Here is an 18,834-nt window from a genome sequence, read left to right as displayed (position 1 = left end):
TTTAGCTCCACTCTTTGGTCAACTTTGCCTGAGAGCAGGCCAAGCAGGCCAGCAACCTTTTTGAATCTAGCAATTGTTCAGAATTTATGAAACAGGTAAGCTCATACAGGAGTTGTCACTGGCAAGGAAGAATCAAAATCACTGTGAATCAGCAAGTTTGGACATTTTGGCTGTATCTGTAGAAAGAGTGATCTAAGTAAAAACATTAGTCTTGTTAAACTGTACAATGCCCTTAAATATTGTGGAAAGGAGTTATATGCATTTGATTATTACATTGACTTTATGAACTTACTTTTTAGAGGCAGCAATGTGAGTGATCTGTCAGGAGTTGATGTTTGACACCGTGTGTGGTTTAAGAGCTGTAGTTCAAGAGATCAAAATTCTCAAAGTGGGAAGAAGCGTGGGACACGGAAAACTGACAGCGCTTGAGCATAGAGAATGTTTGCTGTCTAAGAAGCCAGAACTGCACCCCCAGCTGCTTCCAGGGAGAGTGCTGCAAACACTGGTCTCCACAGCAGAGGCTAGATGAGGGCAGATTATGTATCTGATTTGTCAACTGAAGTCAGTACTAAAGTGGTAATTTCATTTGAGTGTAAAAGGTAGAAATTCTTTGTGGCAATCTGTGGAAAGGACACATGGGTGCAATGTTAGGTTTAGTAAGCTGAGAAGTTCCTAGTGAGGAGGGGCTAAGGTAAACTGGATACTGGCACTGTACCTAGACATCTGATCGAGCAGCACACCACTCCTTGTGGGATCTGCTGCTACCTGTGATGGGAAGTTGTCATCAGTGCTTCCCAGGAACCTCCTGGCCTGTTTGTGCTTTGCTGTGCTGCTTTCCAGCAGATGTCAGGGTGGTTGAAGTCCCCCACACGAACCAGGGTCTGTGGCTTTGAGCTGCTTTGGTTGCCTGCAGAATGCCTCATCCATTTTGTCCTCCTGGTCGGGCAGTGTGGAGCAAACACCCACAGAGTGTCACCCGCTTGTTTGCCCTTTTATCCTGACCCAGAAGCTCTCATCTTGCTCATCATCCACCCTGGGACAGAGCTTGATACATTCCAAGTGTTGCCTCACAGAGAGGGCAACTCCACCACCACGCCTGCCTGGGCTGTCTCTCCTAAACATGGCAGCATTCCACTGTGGGAGTTATCCCACCACATTTCTGTAATTACAGTGAGGTCAAAGCCTTGTGACTGCACACAGAGCTCTCACTCCTCCTGCTTGTTCCACCTGCTGCACATTGGTGTTCAGGCATTTAACAGAAGTATTTAATGGTGACAATATCCCAGTATAACTGCAGAGGGATACCCCATAGTCCTGTCTAGTGGCTGTGGTTTTGTCTACTTGTGCATAATTGAGGTATCTCCTCTTAAGCCTCCTTTTGCTACTAGATTGGTTTCTGTAGTTATTTATATAGGAAAGATACCCTTTCCTGTATCTCTGACAAGTCTGTCCCTGTCCCTGTCCCTGTCCCCATTCTTATTGTTGGCCAGCTGGTAAATATCAGGAGTGTGATTCCTGCCTGCCCAAGGAGATGTGTGTGGGTGACAAGAGCAAAGGAAAAATAAATTTTCATGCAAGAAAAAGGAAGTAACAACACCTGGGCTTAACTCCTCCTGGGCTCATCAGAAACACTGTCTGCTCCCAGGCAATTGTGCTGTCTGATGAGCTCCTTCTTTTTAATAAACACCCTTAGAAACTTATTTTTCTTGTCTGAATAACAACCCAAGTGGAACAACGTTTTTGTTATCAAACTTTCAAAGAAATTACTGACCTGAATTGGTGCCAGGATGGAAAATTACTATGACTATAGCCAACTCTCTTGCAACCCTATAAACAGCAGTCCTGAATGAGACCCTGTGAACTCTCCAGGACCACAGTGGGCTGCAATCATCAACCTCCCTCTGAATGGTGCCTCTCAGAGCCAGCGAACTCTCAAGTTTGCTATACTTGGAGCAGCTGACAGACCCTTCTCTGATACCCCCACTCCTTGAGGTTCAACTCTTTGCCCCTTGAGAAGGTGCAAAGGCATCTGACATGAGGACTTCACTGAACTCAAGTGGAATTTTTCACAGGCACATAATCCTTTAGGTCTGTGTGTGTGCAAGTGTGAATATGCCATAGCAAATATACTATGAATGTTGGTCTCTTAGATTCTTAAATATGTTAGATTAATAAGTAAATTAGGCCTATAAGTGAGTTACTGTCATGCTTGTAGTAAATTCTGTAGAATCTTTTGTTAAATTGTTTAAATTAGGCTATTGATTAAGTGCTGTTTAAACCTTAAGGCCTAAATCATTGGTCACATCTGGGACTAAATTTGGCAAAGGGGTCCACTCTGAACCTTGTGACTCAACGGGTGGGTCTCCCTCATTCCTTTTTATCCTTACTCTTTCTCATTCTTACCCTTTTTCCGTCCCCAGCCTCCATGTAGATTACTTTTGGTAGATTTTCGGTTTAGATTGATTGATTTCAGATTTTAGTCCAATTTTTCTGTGTGCTTTAACCGTGTAGTAAGTAGTAAGGCAAAACTTTAAACAAATTTTGTCTCACTTTAATGTTAAACCTGCTTTTCTGGTACCATTTAGCTGGTGATTCTTTGAGCGACCAGAGACAGTCATTTGTGACAGGTGGTGAGCAGGAATAATGAGAAGACTCCCTCTGTGTTCCTTCTCCTCCCCCGACCTCTTGATAAAGACCAGGTGAATTCTTACTACAGGTGGAACCACTTGCTGTATAGTTCACTTCCTTGGATCGCTGCTGCCCTCTTCTGCTGATTTCCCATGGCTGTTGTGGGATGGGGAGTTTTTGTAGTGCACCAAAGGCTTTGTGTCTGTTGTGCAGTTATGGCAGGTTATGGAGTGAAATGCAGTGGCTTTCTAGGGCTGGGCTCCACAAAAAATTAGTTTTATTCAGGACAGTGCTGTCATATGCGGTTGGTACCTTTTGTACTTACTTCAGAGTTGTAAATGATGTGGAGTGCATGTGCTGTGAAAAAGTCTGTCAGCATTGAGGAAGCTGACACTATTTTAGCCACGTTTCTTTAAAATGGACTTGGGCCAGCATGACTGGCAGTGCTGTAGCATGCCTGTGTTGGGCATTTGTGCTGGTGCAGACCTGTGAGGACGTGTAATGCCTCAGAAACGTGGGGTTAGAAACCTGGCTTTCTGATGCAACATTCTTGGGTGAAGCAATTTCCTCTGCAGAGCTTCTGTAATTAAGTTTATTAAGAATTCTGGCACCCTGACAAATGGATGTATTTTATTACAAGGCACAGGGAAAGTGCTAGACAGAATCCTGAAGATGCAGGAGGAATTCAAGCATGACCAGCTAAGTCCAGAGGAGGGCCACAAAGATGATTAGAGGGATGGAGCACCTCTTTTATGAAGACAGGCTGGGAAAGTTGGGGTTGTTCTGCCTGGTAAAGGCTCCAGGGAGGCTTTAGAGCAGCCTCCCAGTACCTAAAGGGGCCTACAAGAGAGCTGGAGCAGTTTTTATAAGGGTGTGCAATGAGAGAACAAGAGGGAGTCACTTCAAACTGAGAGAGGGCACGTTTAGATTAGATATTAGAAATTCTTCATGGTGAGGGTGGTGAGGCACTGGAACAGGTTGCCCAGAGAAGCTGTGGATGCCTCATCCCTGGAAGTGTTCAAGGCCAGACTGGATGGAGCTCTGAACAACCTGGTCTACGGGAAGGTGTCCCTGCCCACAGCAAGGGGGTTGGAACTAGATGATCTTTAAGATCCCTTCCAACCCAAACCATTCTGCAATTTATGATGTAAGGGCATCCTAAGATGAAGCTATGCAATTTTATTTCCATTGCAGCTGTTCCCACGCCTGACTGCATGGTTTCTGCCCAGCCTTGTGCTGTTGCAGGGTGCCTGGCTGTGGGCTCCTGGGGCTATCCTCAGTGTGGCTGTATTCCACCAGGTGCAGTCCAAGGGTGTGGGAACCCAGTGTGTGGTCCTGGAGGGTTTGTGACAGAGTTGGTGTAACTGCCTGGGGGTGGCAGATCTTCCAGAGGGGAATGAGTGGCAGTACCACGGCTAGGGCCAGTTCAAAGTGCACAGACAGGCATTCTTACTTCCAAACCCACGTGTGTCTATTATGCAGTATTTATTTCGATAAACTGTGTGTTCTTTCTCTTGAGTATCAACAATTACGATTTTTTTTTTATTTGCCTCAATAACCGTAATTGGACTAAGATTTGCATGGCAGGTTGATAGACTGGGCATGAATGAAGAGAAGCCCTTAATTACAGTGATGTAGTCACAGGCAATTGTGTGTACTGACCAAGAGCAAACATCCCTCCTAATGGTTGAGAGCATCCAGAGGCCAGTCAGGAGGCAAATGAATCAGGTAGTGGTGTCTGCTTCTCAAAACTGTGACCCTGTACAAGACTGTCTCGTTGTGTATTCCTGGGGTTGTTTACCATTTACGGATTATGAGGATGTGCAGGGACTTCTCTGAGCATGTTTACACATAGGCAAAATTGAACTTTTTTGTTGTGCTGGCTGAAATGTATCAATTGTGTCATTCCAAGGATGCCTTGCTAGGAGCAGCTCGATTCTTTCTAAACAACTTGCATATGGGAAAAATTAAAAAAAAAAAAATCAGTCTCAGATACTCTGTGTGTGTGTAACTATGCATACTGGAGTTACAGTTTCTTTCATTCTTCTTGTCTTCCTTAAATTAAGTTTACCTTTCTAGGAGGGTGGGGATAGGACATTCAGCAGTGTGATTTAGCAAGCCTTTCGAGACTGAGGGGTGACAGATGGAGTGACTTGAAAGTATCTGGCAGTGGGAAGAGGGTGGAGGATTTCTCAGAGCAAGCCTCATAGTCTACAAAAGCTATGTACACTATGAGGGTAGTGCATGTGCACTGCCAGGATGTGGCTGGCTAATAAAAACAAGCCATCTTTCATCAGGGCTACATAAATAGCAAAAGCTTTACTTGCACATTCCCTATGGCAAGGAATTGCACAGCAGCCTTTCCCTCTAGCTCATATAAAGACACATTGCATGGTCAAGGGCACCTGCCCCAGTACAGCACACAGCACATGCACCTTTCCAAGCAAAAGCACACACACACACATGTAGCCTATGCTGTAGGCTTGACTCCTGAGAAGACAGATGGAATTAGGGTTTTGTTGCAAGTCTGACTCAGTATGAAATAGAAACAGAGACCATTACATATATTTTCTTTATTGCTGGACTTTTTTTCCCCAGTAAGTAGGCATGATTCCTTAAAGGCTGAGGTTTTTAACAACAGTAAGGTTTTTCAGGTTTCTTTTTTCTTTTTTTTTTTTTCCTCTGTGGACAAAAAGATACCTTTGAACAAAGTTTTGCCTTATATTACAGTATTTCTGTACAAAAATAAAAGTCCCAAATCAAATCATTATTAGCTGATATTCCCCAATTTATTTACAGGGTACTGTCAAGAACCTTCATCAGGCAACCAGGTAAAATAGAGAACTCTGTATTAAAGCAGTTGCATTGTATAATGTTGCGTTCTCTAGTCAACTCTGAAGGGCTCTGGCCTTTGGCAGTCAGTCTGGGTTGAAGAGTCCAGCCAGAAGTATAAAACAGTGATGTCTTTCAAAGAAAAAATTAATATTAAAAACTTAAGCTGACATTATGGAGAATTGAACTGATAACTGTATTTCCATATTAGGGTAGTCTATAAATATTCTCAGCTACATCTCTCTTTATCATACAGCAGATACAGAATGCAGATTTCTGCTACTTATTATGGTAATACATATTTGCAATAGTAAAATCAATGTATGAAAATTCTGGAATTTACTTGTTAATAAAACTGCTTATAAAGTAACCATACAATTGTAACAACTATAACTCTGAACTATTAAAATGTACAGAAAGACTGTTTACACCATTGCACATACTTATTCCCTTTGCTTCAAAAGACTTGTGAAATACAGAATAAAATTTGTCAAATTTTACTGACAGCTCAAATATGCATGCACAATGTGCACATCCATGGAAGCAAGGGGAAACAAAGTGTTGGCGTCCATCAGGAAGGCTGCCAGCAGCACTCCAAAAAAATATACCTTGCTCTTCTTCCCTTTCCCTTCCCACCTGTATACAGGCCAGTAGATTAGTGCAGAGCAGATGAATATAAATTTGTTTTCAGTGTTCTGAAAGGACAAAGGAAATCCTCTTGACTTTTATCAGCAATTTTAGGTCAATATGAGTTAGGCTTAAGGCACTTATTACTGCTTGTAGTGCAGTGGATCAAGTTTTAAGGCATTTGTTACATCAACTGAAGGTAATAATGCTTTGGAAAGTTTTGAATGAGCCAGCAGTTCTAGTATGTGACTATTTCAGCTGATTCTCCCCTGCCCCCCGTAGTCTTTCTAAAACATCGTTTGAAGATATTTTCTGTTGAAACTCTGGTTCTTGGTTAGCTTGTCAACAAAGGTGATCAATGTCCCCAGGTCGTTTTGAGGCCAAGGAGCAATACGTATTCTATTTAGGGTGCAGTAGAACTGGTTTTGTTTTCACCTGGAGCTGCCCTGACTTCCATGACTACTCACAGATCGAGAGGTGCTGTAGCGTTTTTTCACAATCATACTGATGTAAGCTTTCATCAGCTTTGCAATGTCAACCACCTGCCAAGAGTATGAAGAGCAAAGTTCTTAGTAAGATAGCAGTGTGGGAATGAATTTCTTTAGACACTAACAATATAAAACTGTCAAGCTTTCAACAAAACCCTTTTGCAGTTAAACTAATTAAAATACTCAGCACTTCTATCCATGTCATTCTGTCTTCCCTGTAGCTCTACAGGGATCTTGAATAAATCTCTAACGTTTGCAGCCTCTACTCGAATTACTTAGTGGCCTGGCTATCAGAACAGGAAGACCACAATAACAAAACTACCTTGCTCTTACCTCACTAGTTTCAAAAAGCAGTTCTCTCTCATCCACCACGATCTTGTAGGTGTTGGCAAGTGGAGCACCAAATGACAAGATATGCTCATACTGGAACACCTCCAGAGGCCTTCCTTCCCCACGCTTGTAGACAGAAACTGCATCGGCGCTGACTCCAAGCCACAACTCTTGTGGGAATCCCCCTTCTTTACACTAGAGAAAAAAAAAGTAAATTAACAGCAAGGGGAACAGTGGGAGCCACACAACACTTACTGTTGATGTTCTTGTCTGTAACCATTTGTTAAGAAGTGCATATTGCTTGTCCCTCTTTGAATGTAGCCTTTTACACTGTTTACACTTGTTTGCAACCCATCAGGATAGCATTCTGTCCCTCTGTTTTATGGTTAACTGGTGGATTTAAATAGCCACAGTGCTTGCTAATGGGAATAAGCTTTTAATAGCTCAAAGTTTATTACATCAGCTGTCTAAGCATTGTGATTCCATATTTATGGCTTCACTGCTCTGTTTCTGACGTTTCACTGCTCTACATCACCTATACAGTGTAAATTGTAGTTTGAATGTTCAGATGGTCTTACCTCTACGTCAAACAGTGTTGAACCATAGCCAGGCCATTCCTTAATCAAAGCCATGTACTTTGCCATAGCCTGCTCCTGATTCATCCTCTGGAGTTTTTTCCATTTGTCAATAATACTAGTCCTGGAAGCTGAGATTTCCTCTTTGACCCACATGTCTAACATCTGATCCTCCTCAACCTTCTGTTTGCTGACAGAGCCACTGCGGAAACTCCTCCGCAGTGTTCCTTCAAGAAAGCTGGCTCGTTTCTTCTCGGCCTTCTCTGCTGCAGTAAATGTTTTGGTAGACTGGGTAATCCTAGACTTCAGCTTTTGCAAGGGATAGACTTCCTCCAGTTCTGGTATGGTGGTGTGCACTGTGTAATCTCCCTGAAGGTACTGAAGACGCAAAGCTGCAAGGACCTGGAGGGTTTCTTCAGGAGCAGGATAATGTCCTTTAATCACTGCTTCGTGAGCCTATCAAGGGGAAAAAAAGTAGCTTTTTATAAAGCAGCCTTTGAAAGAATTAAGAGAAAAATGGGGAGTAGATTTACTCCCAGGCAAACTCAGGACCTGAAATAAATGATCCATTAAATAAATCAAATGGGGTAAATCTCTTGGCAAATTTGTTAAGCTGGGTAAGACTGGGTTTACCAGAAGAACTGCAAGGTAACTGAGGAACCTGCTAAATGGGCATTACTTTTACTGGGACAGCTTTTAGTGAACTCCCTTATCTAAGAGTAACTGAATTATGAAAAAGGAAAATAAAATTTAAAGAGGAGAAAACAGGATCTAAAGATATGATTGTGGAGATGCCATCTGTGTTCAAGGGCATTAGGAAGAAGTGGATATCTAGTTTTGTTTACTGCTATCAATAATCTGGAGGTGAAAACTGATGTTTCCAGCCAAACAAGCCAAGCTGTAGGACAGCTTTGTAATTTTACCGAGGGGAAACAATAAATCTTCAATGGATCCCAAATCAAATAAGTACAACATCGACACATTACACTGCTCTGTAGCATCAGGGATGAGATTCTGTACCAAGAAGACTCTTCAAAATCCCAGCTCTCTGCACACTCATTCAAACCTGTGGAAATGTGCAGCAGCTAGATGTATTTTTTCATGACCCTAGTAGAGGAAACAAACACACATCGTGTCTGGAGACCTAGGAATTGCAAGCTTAGTAAGCACACTGAGATAATTCACAGCTAGGTAACAACTAGTTTCCTTTAGGTGTGCAGAATGTGCCTTTAAACATGCAAGATGGTTTACCTGAGATTGTACACATGCAGAAAAATTGTAGAAATGGAAGGACAGTATTTTAATGAGGAAGAACTGAAATATTTTCTTCAGCGCCTTATGATTATTAAAGGATTTAGACTTTAAAATAATGGAGACTGCAGAACTAAAACTGATGACAAAAGGGAATTTTCATAATTGTCTCAAAAGGGTTGATGACTGACATCCAAAGCAGATGATTAGAAAAAATATAACAGAATTGATGTTAGAATGTGATGTTACCTCTCCAAGGTATTGCTGTAATATTGCTGGTAGGGATTGAATGTCATGCTTTATAACAAATACTACTGGTTTTGGCAAGACATAAAGTACTTGGCTAAACACCAGTCAGCACAGAATGCTGCATGAAAACAATCTGCTTCAGCAAATGTGCTTGTTTTAGCTGCTCATACAGAAAACTGCCCAAATCTGCTTCTTAAGCCAGTAATGTAACATAACACATTGAATGCAGAGTTCGCAGAGATTTTCTTCTTGTTTGAACATCATCCCAAACAGAGGCACTGGCTGACTCCTCTAGAGGTAACAACAGACAGACAGACAGACAGATAGACAGACAGGCTATGTTCCCAAGGCAACCTACTGCCCCCATCCTTCAGCCAAAAATAAGCAGTTCTGGACTGAGCTACAGTAGTAGGCTCTGGAAGGAGACTTTTGGTAGACTTGTGATGTAATAGGATGCCTTAAAACCTAAATTGAACAAGGAAGAAATAATCTGTTATAGGGATGATGTAGAAGGAGAAAACCCATGAAAATTGAGGTACGTCAGTCTAGCTCACCAACAGAATGTCAGTGCCCTGGCATTGCAAAGAGCCAGAAATCAGAAATCTTAACTTTAAGAAATCTTTGTCTCTGTCTAGTGCCCATCTGAAAGAAGCAGACTGCTGGAAGAATTTTTAATAATTTGCAATATAGTAGAACAGGAGAAGGTCAATCAACAGTAATAAATGCCATCAGGGAGTTTATGAGTAACTATAGGGATTGATGTAATAGAAATCCAGCTGCTGGTGCATTTAATTTTCATTATAAATCAATTCAACTTATTTTATGTTTTGCAATGTAACCTCATTCTGAGCTCAGCATGTTCATTAAGTGGTTTTCTGTTCATCATAGCTGTTTTACAGTTACTGCTGAGACTGGACTGATTATATTATGGTACCTATGAAATGATCAGTTTTTGAAAAGATAAAAGACTATTGCTCAATTAGCTCTGTACAGCTGCCGGAATGAGTCCCTTATTAATTAATTTGCTTGCCAATTATACTTTTTTCACTTTCTTACAGTTTCTTCAGAAATGGTTTAGTAAGTGGAAAATTAAAGGCAAATATTATTATTTTCTTTTTATGAAGCTTAGACCCAGTTATCCATTTTTTTACCACTATACGTAAAGCAACTGACAAGTAATGCAGAGGTAAGAAACATAACACAAGAGAAATCCTATGTGCTTCACTTATGTCAGGATTGACCTATTTTGAGTACTGAACTGCTTCCTTTGCTCTTGATGCTTGAGTAGTAGTGCATTTAGTTGAACAGAAGCATAATCAAAACTCTCTCTCTACTGCCTAGATCTCTTGCTTTTCTTCCTCCTCTTACAAATGCCTCAACCTTTGTCCTTTACCTGCTCAAACATAAAGGCAAATTCCACGCTATCTTTTGGGACATTTTCTGTATCCAGGAAGCAGTAGAGCTTGAAGTAGAACTTCCAGTGCATCTCCCCGACTTCAGCAGTGGCAGCAAGCCTGCATTGTTGTGTAAAGAGGGAGAGAGATCAGATCTGTGAAATCAAACTCTTTTTTAAATTGTCACCTGTGAAATCTAAGCAAGGCGTCAGCTGAATTTTGCTTTATGTGTGTCTGTGTATTTAGAGCCTACAGCAAAATCAAGGACTTACAAATGCTGACTCAGTTCTCAAGTAAACAGTTTCAATCCCATAGTCTCTTAATGAACTTTGATTTTTAGATAAGTCAGGTGTTAATAAAAGTAACATTATTAAGCCCTGTTGTAAAACATAACTGCACAACACTTAAAACATTCCTTTTCCACTCATTTTTATGTGGATAAAGGGGGCTGATTGCCTTGCATACAACATAGGGATGACAAACAGGTATTGAGGCTTGTATTAAATTTTTTTACTACAGTGCTATGGGTGGTTTCAATTTTACTGGTAAGAGAAATGTTGTGAGCTGTACTGTGGTGACTTCCATGTGAAGTTAGGTAACAGGTAGTTGGAATGGCAGTGACTGCCTGGAAGTCAGTTCTCACAGCCACAATGCTAGTAATGGTGGAAAATTTTGTAGTAGCAGAAAACAAAATGTGGAAATAGTGATGAGGAATATTACTCCACTGGTGTTAGGAAGGAGGAAAACCAACACAAGTGGATAGGTGGCTATTAAGTTGTTTAAGAAAAATAAAACAACTTTTGTTCCAGAAATGGCCATGTGTGTAATTCAGCTGCATCATCACAAACAAGTGAAAGAGAAAATTCAGCATTATTGACATTGGAAATTTATTTAATTGCTACTTATTAGAGTGAAGAGAGAAGGAGGTACACTCACTTTTCAAACTTTGCCAAGACATCAGCTACAATGGTTCTGCTTTCAATTGCTTTATCAGTAGTTCCGTTGTATTCAAACAAAGCAAACATATTCCTGCTATCCTCCATGGCCAAGCCACGAATTAACTTTTCAACCACCTAATGAAAAATAGCACATGAAAAAACCATAGCATGGAAAAGCAGCACCACAGAGTACGACAAATACTCAGGAAAAAATCAGAGCTAGGTTTTACATTAGGCTAAAAATGCTATTAATTTGTCCTTATCAGCATTACTGACTGTTGTCAAATTCCACTTTCAGAATATGGATGTGCTATCTCCTGGCCAGATATAACCCCTGTATTTCACCAACTCAGCAAGAGTCTTCCAGTTTTAGGAAGCAACTTGGCTCTCATACACACCAATGTCTACTAAACTTATTCCAGTATTGCCCTCTGCCTAATTGCTTAGTCCTTCCTGTAGTTCTTCCTGTAAAAAGGAACTATGGTTGGGTAATCCTCTGCAGCACAAAGACAGTTTTTATAGCACAGATTTCTCCAGACCATCCCACAGGGAGGGACAGCTGTCCTGGAGGGACAGCTCTGAAAGCCTTTCCTTCCTGGAAAGGAGAGATGGGCAGATAAATCCCCAGTGCTCCCACAGTGTAACACTACTGCTGCCTGAGACTGGCAGATAAAGGGACACACTGATTTTGTTCCAAAGACATTCTGTCACCACTTCTCACCTCTCCAGCTGTAGTGTGTGAGTTGATTGTAATCTTACAGGAGCCCCCACCATGGCAATAAACCGTGGATGTCATCTCCTGCCTGCCAATCAGTGCTTCTATTTCATCCCGCGATGGCACAAACTCTCTGCATTTGGTTTTCTTCAGAGATTCATAAGTAAAAAGTGCATATTTCTCCATTTCAGTTCCTGGAAACTGGTCACGAACCCTGTGAGACAAAGCTTATTACTTTAAGCTACCAGTCTGTCAAGTTTGCTTATTTGAGTTTTCTTTTCCCTTGAGAGTACTTCTGTATCCAGTACACTATTTAATGGACATGCTGCAAGTACAGACAAAGCTTTTAAATTACTGAGTTTGTTGGTGGACTAACTTTCCTAATGACATACTCTGCATTCTTCCATTACATCACAGCAAGAGGAACTCCACATTCTGGTTAATGCTGAGCTGTCAACAATGATTTATTATTATTTAATGGTCACTAATACTTTAAAATTAGATTTACAATCATACATTTTTACCTCAAATAAATCTTTAAATATGATCATGTTCTTTTATGTGCATGATGCATACCTCATAAAATTAAGGTAAGAGGGATGAAGAATTTTTAACAGGTTGGTTTGGACAGTTGATAATGGGACCTGGGGGTATGGGCTGCAAGTCCTTTAAGTTTATACAGTCAAGTTTGTACTTGAAGTTACAGGAAGTTACAGGAAGCACCCCTTTTGCCAACATTACCAAACTGTGCATTTAACTTTGTGGCATTTTGTTTGATTCTTCAAATGAGTGTAATTCCATCTAGATCACCTCATACACACTTTTCCTATAACATTTTCTTTCTAGATTCACTGGCACAACCAGTTCACTAAGTGAATGCATCTTCAAGTCTCACTTCAAGATATCTAAACACTGTCACAAGTTGTGGTGCTTTTGTAGTTCAAAGGTTCTCACCTTTTGAGATGAAACTTGAGATATTTGAGGATGCTGCGACTGGGCAGAAATGTGCAACTCATGCAGGTGAGTATTTGCCAACTGTAGAGGTTCCCCACACTTCCAGGATTAGGCACTTTATTGGTTTGCTTGATGAGTTGACAGTAGAGCTCATCTCGGAGAGGTCGTAAATCATGTCCTGTTTGGAGGATACCTTGGATTATAGGGATGGGATCAGACATAGACTCTAGCTGCTGTAAAGAATTAAATATCTTGATGGCTTCGTCCTGCAGAGTTGTGTAGCCTTTGTCTTTCAGCACTACAAAAGAAATATTGGGAGAAAGGTGCTTAGACTGAGATATGAAAGAAAAAGCACTCAGGCTTGATGTGGGAATTGCTTAATGCTGCTCTGTGATGGTTGTTATGCAGGATAATAGAATTGATATTTTTGATTTCAAATGTATGATGCAAACTCATTACATGAGCAATATGCTACTGAGATTTGTTCCAAATTTAATAACTGAAAAAGTGTATCTTGATTGATGTTTTTTGTGATGAGGAGTCTTTCTTCCAGAGCAAGTATCATATTACTTTTTCAGTGTCATAAGACAGTGAAAACCTGATCAGAAGTGAGGCAAAGCATGACTCATTACAGAAAGGGACAAAGATACACAGCATCATTGTTGTCTACAGCAAGAGCATTTAAATTGAACCCAAACAATGCTGCTAAACGAAATCATTACCATGACACCTTAATTTGCTTTCTGAGGGCTGGAAAAGGTATGCTAAATGCTATTCGGCATTTACAATCTCCTTAAAAGAATCGAGGAGTTCTTGGGTTTGGGAGATGAAAGAAATTGCCCTGAAATGGTACAGACATACGTGATGAAAGTGAAGTTTATACTGTTACAGAAAATACCTAGAACTCAACTACAAGTCAAGGCAATAGCTGAGCACCAGATATTTCTGGAGCTACATTTAGTAAGGGAAGAGTTTTGCAAAATTTCTACCTCAAAGGGGATAGCCTTGAGGAATAGAGAGCAACCATGCTTCACTCATGTATGGGACAACCCACTGAAATGCCAAGAACAGAACTGTGCCCTGCCATTGAATAGGAGGAGGGCCAAGAGAAGGGAAAGGTTTGTCTTAACATTTTCCTTCTCACTTGAGTTACTAGTAAGTAATAAATGAAATACTTTAAGTTTTAACCAACTGTGACCTCCCACCCTCCTCCCATGGATGAATCGTGTGGTCTGAACTATGTTTTGTTTAATATGCAGCTGCAAATTAAGCTAACCAAATCCTTTTAAGGACACCAAGTTCACCATCATCAATAGCTCTGAACCATTAATTCAAAAGAGACTCCTAAATTAGTGGCTGAATTGAGTATATTAAAAGAGACGATCACACTCATTTCAGGAGTAAAGGAAGCATTACTTTTTAAAACCATACACACTCATAAATGTTATTTCCCATAAATAAGGCTTCCTATCACATCTGATGAAACTTACACTTGTTAACTGGAAGCTGTAGCTGCTCATGGGGTAGGAAGCAACAATGATTTGAGAAGAATATGATTCAAGAAGACTGAATGAATTTGGTTTAGTTGCTTATTTCAGTGCAAGGCTTTTCAAACTCAGCCTTCTTTGCTGTCTTGCTGAAGGCAATAGAAACCTTCCCTTCTGTAACATTCTTGCAGGAACACTACAAGCCCATGGTTCTATGCTAGGCAAACTGCTGTTCTCAGAAGAAAACAGGGAAACTTGTCCATTTATATTACAAACTTATGTTTTGCCTACCATTATGTCACTGTAGCCCATTGAGTTAAAAATCCCATCCCCTGGTTTAGTCTTTCATACAGAAAAGTGGTTCTATGACTGGAAAACTTACAGTTTAGATTGATGTCCCCATATGGCAGTGGCAGTAATGGTGAGTGCAGTGGATGATGAGTGTAACGGAGAATAGGATTCCTCTTATAAATCTGTTCAACCACATCAGCATTCAGGCAGTTTTCCTATTGGGGAAGCAAAGAACAGAATTTGGGGTCCAGCATTAAGAATAATGCAATGCTTTGTGCCCTTAGGTTGGTTGTTAAACTGAGCAAGCTGTGTTAGCAGTCTGTGTTACCAACACTTTTTGGTGCTGAATTTGGTTGTAGGTGCTGTGGCTGCTAGGGCATGTTGTGGGCTATGAATGCTCAGTACTTGCTAACCTCAGGCCTTGGATAGGTTTGCTTTATCTGTACAGTAAAAAAACAAACTACAGCAGAGCTGCAGGACACCAAAATGAAGTATCGTAACAATTTTTGAAGTGTGTTTTCATTTTACATTCATTTTTACTCCAGTAATTCATAATGGGAATTATGACATCTGTGTTCAAGTTTTATTTAAAAGTATTTCTCCAGCATAACTAATTGGCCTTTTGGTTAGAAACTGCAGGAGCTACCAAACAATACAGTCCAGACAAAGTGCTGCTGTAAACCTGATGCACCCACTCTGACATCCAAATACTGCTCTTACTGTTCTTCTTAGGCCAAGTTTCACAGATGTGTGACCACAGTCTTCTCTCAGTCCTGAACATCCACATATTTCTCCTGCTCTGAAGAACAGCATTCATAGTTTTGGAACTGAGGACTTTAGACTTCTTTTCTGTGAGAGAGGAGGTGGCACTCTCTAAGGGAAAAGGTTCTCCCCTCTTGCATATTTCTTTGGCCTCTTGTGAGAATCATCATCCTCTCTCATAAATGCACATTAGCAAAAAGCTCCAGAAGGACATTCTCTGGCTGTGCATGCACTGTCTTCAATGAGATCATAAAACAGTAAGCATTAATTATTTTTCTCATCACACAGAATTATGAGATGCTTAGCCCATGCTATCATAAAAAAAGAAAAGAACCATAATGACCAATAAAAAACTCCGAAGAGCTGTTTAGTCCACATCCTGGTGTGCTGTTCACTGTGCCACATATCCAAACACTTCTGCTCACTCATGAACCTCATGTGCTCTACTGCCCAGTGTAGCCATGTCTGTCAAGTTGCACAAACCAGTAAAACTTGTTACTGTTTTAATGGAAAAGAGTTATCCCTCTTGCCCTCCAAGCTGCACTTCAAACTTTGCTCTTCTACTGTTTATATAGAAATTCCTTATCAGGTCAGAGAATACATTCAGGTTTCACAATTTTAGTCCATGCCACCGTGTAATTAAAACTTAACTTTCTGCTTTATTACCCAACATGGCAAAGCCAAAATAAAGATTTAAGCAACCATTCTTTCTCACCCCACGCCATCCTGCTTGGGCCTACCTTAATATCCTGAATAAGTTGCTGAGTTGGAGTATCAATGGGTGCTTTTGTGTCAATCACGTTCTGGATGGCACTTGACCAGCGGGTCGCCTCATTAAGCAATTTCGTATAGAGACGGTAACAGTGTTTGCGTCCATACACTGTCACATTCCAGTAACCTGGCACAACAGCAAAATTGATCATCAGACAAGCTACAGACAGCAGACACCCAGTGCTGCATCCTGGATCATGATGGCAGTCTTTCAGGAACTAAAGTTGTACAAGTCATTAAGAATCATAAGACAGATACTGTGGTAATTAAAGGAGATTTTCTCCTTTAAAGAAGCCTAGGAGTAGCCTCAGACTACAACTATGCAGCCTTCTGTTTTACCCAGTAATCCCAGTAAAAATGACTGTAAGACAGTGCTGTTAATACTGTGGAACACTGTTAGCTCCTTGCAGCTTGTGGGCCCTACTTCTCCAGTCCTGTCTGTAACAGGAAAATCTGAGACAGACTTGCTTTGTACATGAGAATCTTTCATAGTCTGTGGCACACGAACAGGTATAAAGCACAAACTTACCTCCTCTGTTATTAATTTTACACCAATGAAGTGGAAACTATGATAGGAAGAGCATTTCAGTTCAAATTTTCTCTGTATCATTGTATGGGCTTTTTAGGAAACAGATTCAATAAAAGGAAATGTGTTTGATCTTTCACTAGTGAAAGCCTCTTTGAAGTGTCAGTGACCCCAATGAGATAATACAGGACTGTCAACAGTCGCCTCTCATTTGCAAACAGACGCTTCCGAGCTGAAAACCAGTTTTGAAAATGCAGTGGAGCTGACTCAGGTGTAGTATGTAGGTTACCACAAACTGGACTCTTATTCTGGAGCTCCCTATACCTGCTCCACCAATGTTGGCCCTCATAGTTCCTCAGCACATAAAATAACATATGAGAAGATTGCTACCCATGTCTTTACCCAGATCTTTGATACCTAAGCATAAATGTTCACACTAACTTGGCAGCAGTGTCTGTCTGTGATAATTTGAATGCTGGTGAGAACAAATTTTACTCCTCTATACATTACCTCTGTTTTTCACCCAAGAATTACTTGTAGAACACCTCAGTGACTTGGGAACTTGAATTGTTCATGGAACTGTGCCCATAGCAATCCATTTAAAATGTTCTTATGCATTGTTCCTTGCGTATTAGACAGAAGTACAAAAGGCATATTTGAAAAAGAGCAAACAATTACCTGTCTCTTTGAAGATTTTTTCATCAGGTGGGACCACTGAGCAGAGGCTGTTCAGGACCAGTGTGCCCAATTTCAAAGCATTTTTCTCTGAACTCTTGTAGTAATCCAAAGAATTGTGCGTCAAAACAAACCAACGCTTCTTTAGTTTTAATGAGGACATCTTTGGGTTGTTCTTTACTTCCTTGTGTAGCCATCCTGTAATGGACACAATTTGAATCACACTTCTTTTTCTTGAACAGAATTGACAAAAGTGGGTTGCTAAAAGTTAGCTGTATACTTTCAACAACAAGAAAAACATTGTATGAATTGATAAGCTCACAGATTAAACAACATCGAGTAAAATTCTCGAACAATGAAATTATAAAGATAAAATTAATATGAAAGCTTTTCAGTTTTGATGCTTCACTAGAAGAATTATTCTGTCAACTTACAAAACCACTTTTGTCATAATTACAGTGTTTTTTTACATGGCACAGCAAGAATAAAATTTCAGCTGTACTAATTTGTGAGTAAACTCCACCACACAAAGATGAGGCTGCAACACTAACCCTGCTGGCATATTACCCACATTGTATTGTGGGAACAATCTCTTCAAAGCATAACGGATGTTATTTACTTTTTACTGCCCCACTCAGTTCTTACCCCTCACAATGAATTCTTGTCCCTCCACTCTAGTGTCCCCCTTTGACCTCTGGAGCAGGGTTATCCAGTGATGCATCTCTTCAGGAGTGTCAGCATTACAGTGAAGAACACGATTAGCAGTGATGATCACAAATGAATTTGGTCTACGAAAATAAATGACAATTGAAACAGCCTTTATAATCAGCATACATACTGTTTATTTCATGCCCCATAACCATAAAACCTGTTCATTTTTTTGCATTCTTCATTCAGACAAATACTCTCCACCTCTAATGCAAAATTTGTCACCTAAAGAAAAATATTAAGCATTTGAAAAGACTCAGTTATGTTACATTCACACCAAAATGCGAGGGCTATGAATGGTGGGAAAGTTTACATTAAATTGCAACTTGTCATATCTCAAAATAAATCTGTGGTGAGAAAAACTTCCAATCTCTAATCAGCTTTGGATGTGAATCAGAACTGTTCCAGGGTCAGATCTAGAGTGTCTGCTTCAGTAGCTACATTAGTTAAAACAAACTGCAGTATACAAAGGTCTATAGTAAAGCAGCATGTGAACACGGATTCTTTTATTTTTAATGCAGTGCAACCCAATTCACAAAGAATACAATCTATTTTTAATGAGAGTCTGGCTTTTACCCAATCCTACACCAGGATTCAGTGAAGCATGAAGAACTAGCCCAAGCGAAGTGTGCT

At 40.4% G+C, this 18,834-nt stretch overlaps 1 protein-coding gene across 2 annotated transcripts in view; it reads right to left on the bottom strand.

Moving 5' to 3' along the window:
• Positions 1-5,186: 5,186 nt before the first annotated feature.
• The window catches only part of MYO10 (myosin X), a 63,707-nt gene continuing 50,059 nt past the window's right edge, over positions 5,187-18,834 (bottom strand). For both annotated transcript variants that reach the window (XM_085052113.1, XM_085052114.1), the window contains 11 exons: positions 18,139-18,281; positions 17,497-17,691; positions 16,262-16,419; positions 14,851-14,974; positions 12,982-13,279; positions 12,034-12,241; positions 11,311-11,447; positions 10,374-10,494; positions 7,484-7,936; positions 6,909-7,100; positions 5,187-6,629 (listed from right to left, as the gene is read on the bottom strand). In XM_085052113.1, the coding sequence (XP_084908239.1) occupies positions 6,519-6,629; positions 6,909-7,100; positions 7,484-7,936; positions 10,374-10,494; positions 11,311-11,447; positions 12,034-12,241; positions 12,982-13,279; positions 14,851-14,974; positions 16,262-16,419; positions 17,497-17,691; positions 18,139-18,281 (2,140 nt within the window). In that variant the 3' untranslated portion in view covers positions 5,187-6,518. The remainder of the gene's footprint in view (positions 6,630-6,908; positions 7,101-7,483; positions 7,937-10,373; positions 10,495-11,310; positions 11,448-12,033; positions 12,242-12,981; positions 13,280-14,850; positions 14,975-16,261; positions 16,420-17,496; positions 17,692-18,138; positions 18,282-18,834) is intronic.

The sequence above is a fragment of the Lichenostomus cassidix genome, chromosome 2 (genome assembly GCF_008360975.1).
Source record: "Lichenostomus cassidix isolate B80296 chromosome 2, HeHo_3.0, whole genome shotgun sequence".
NCBI lineage: Eukaryota > Metazoa > Chordata > Aves > Passeriformes > Meliphagidae > Lichenostomus > Lichenostomus cassidix.
The sequence above is the reverse complement of the archived record's forward strand: the minus strand, read 5'-3'. Positions and strand labels throughout refer to the sequence as shown.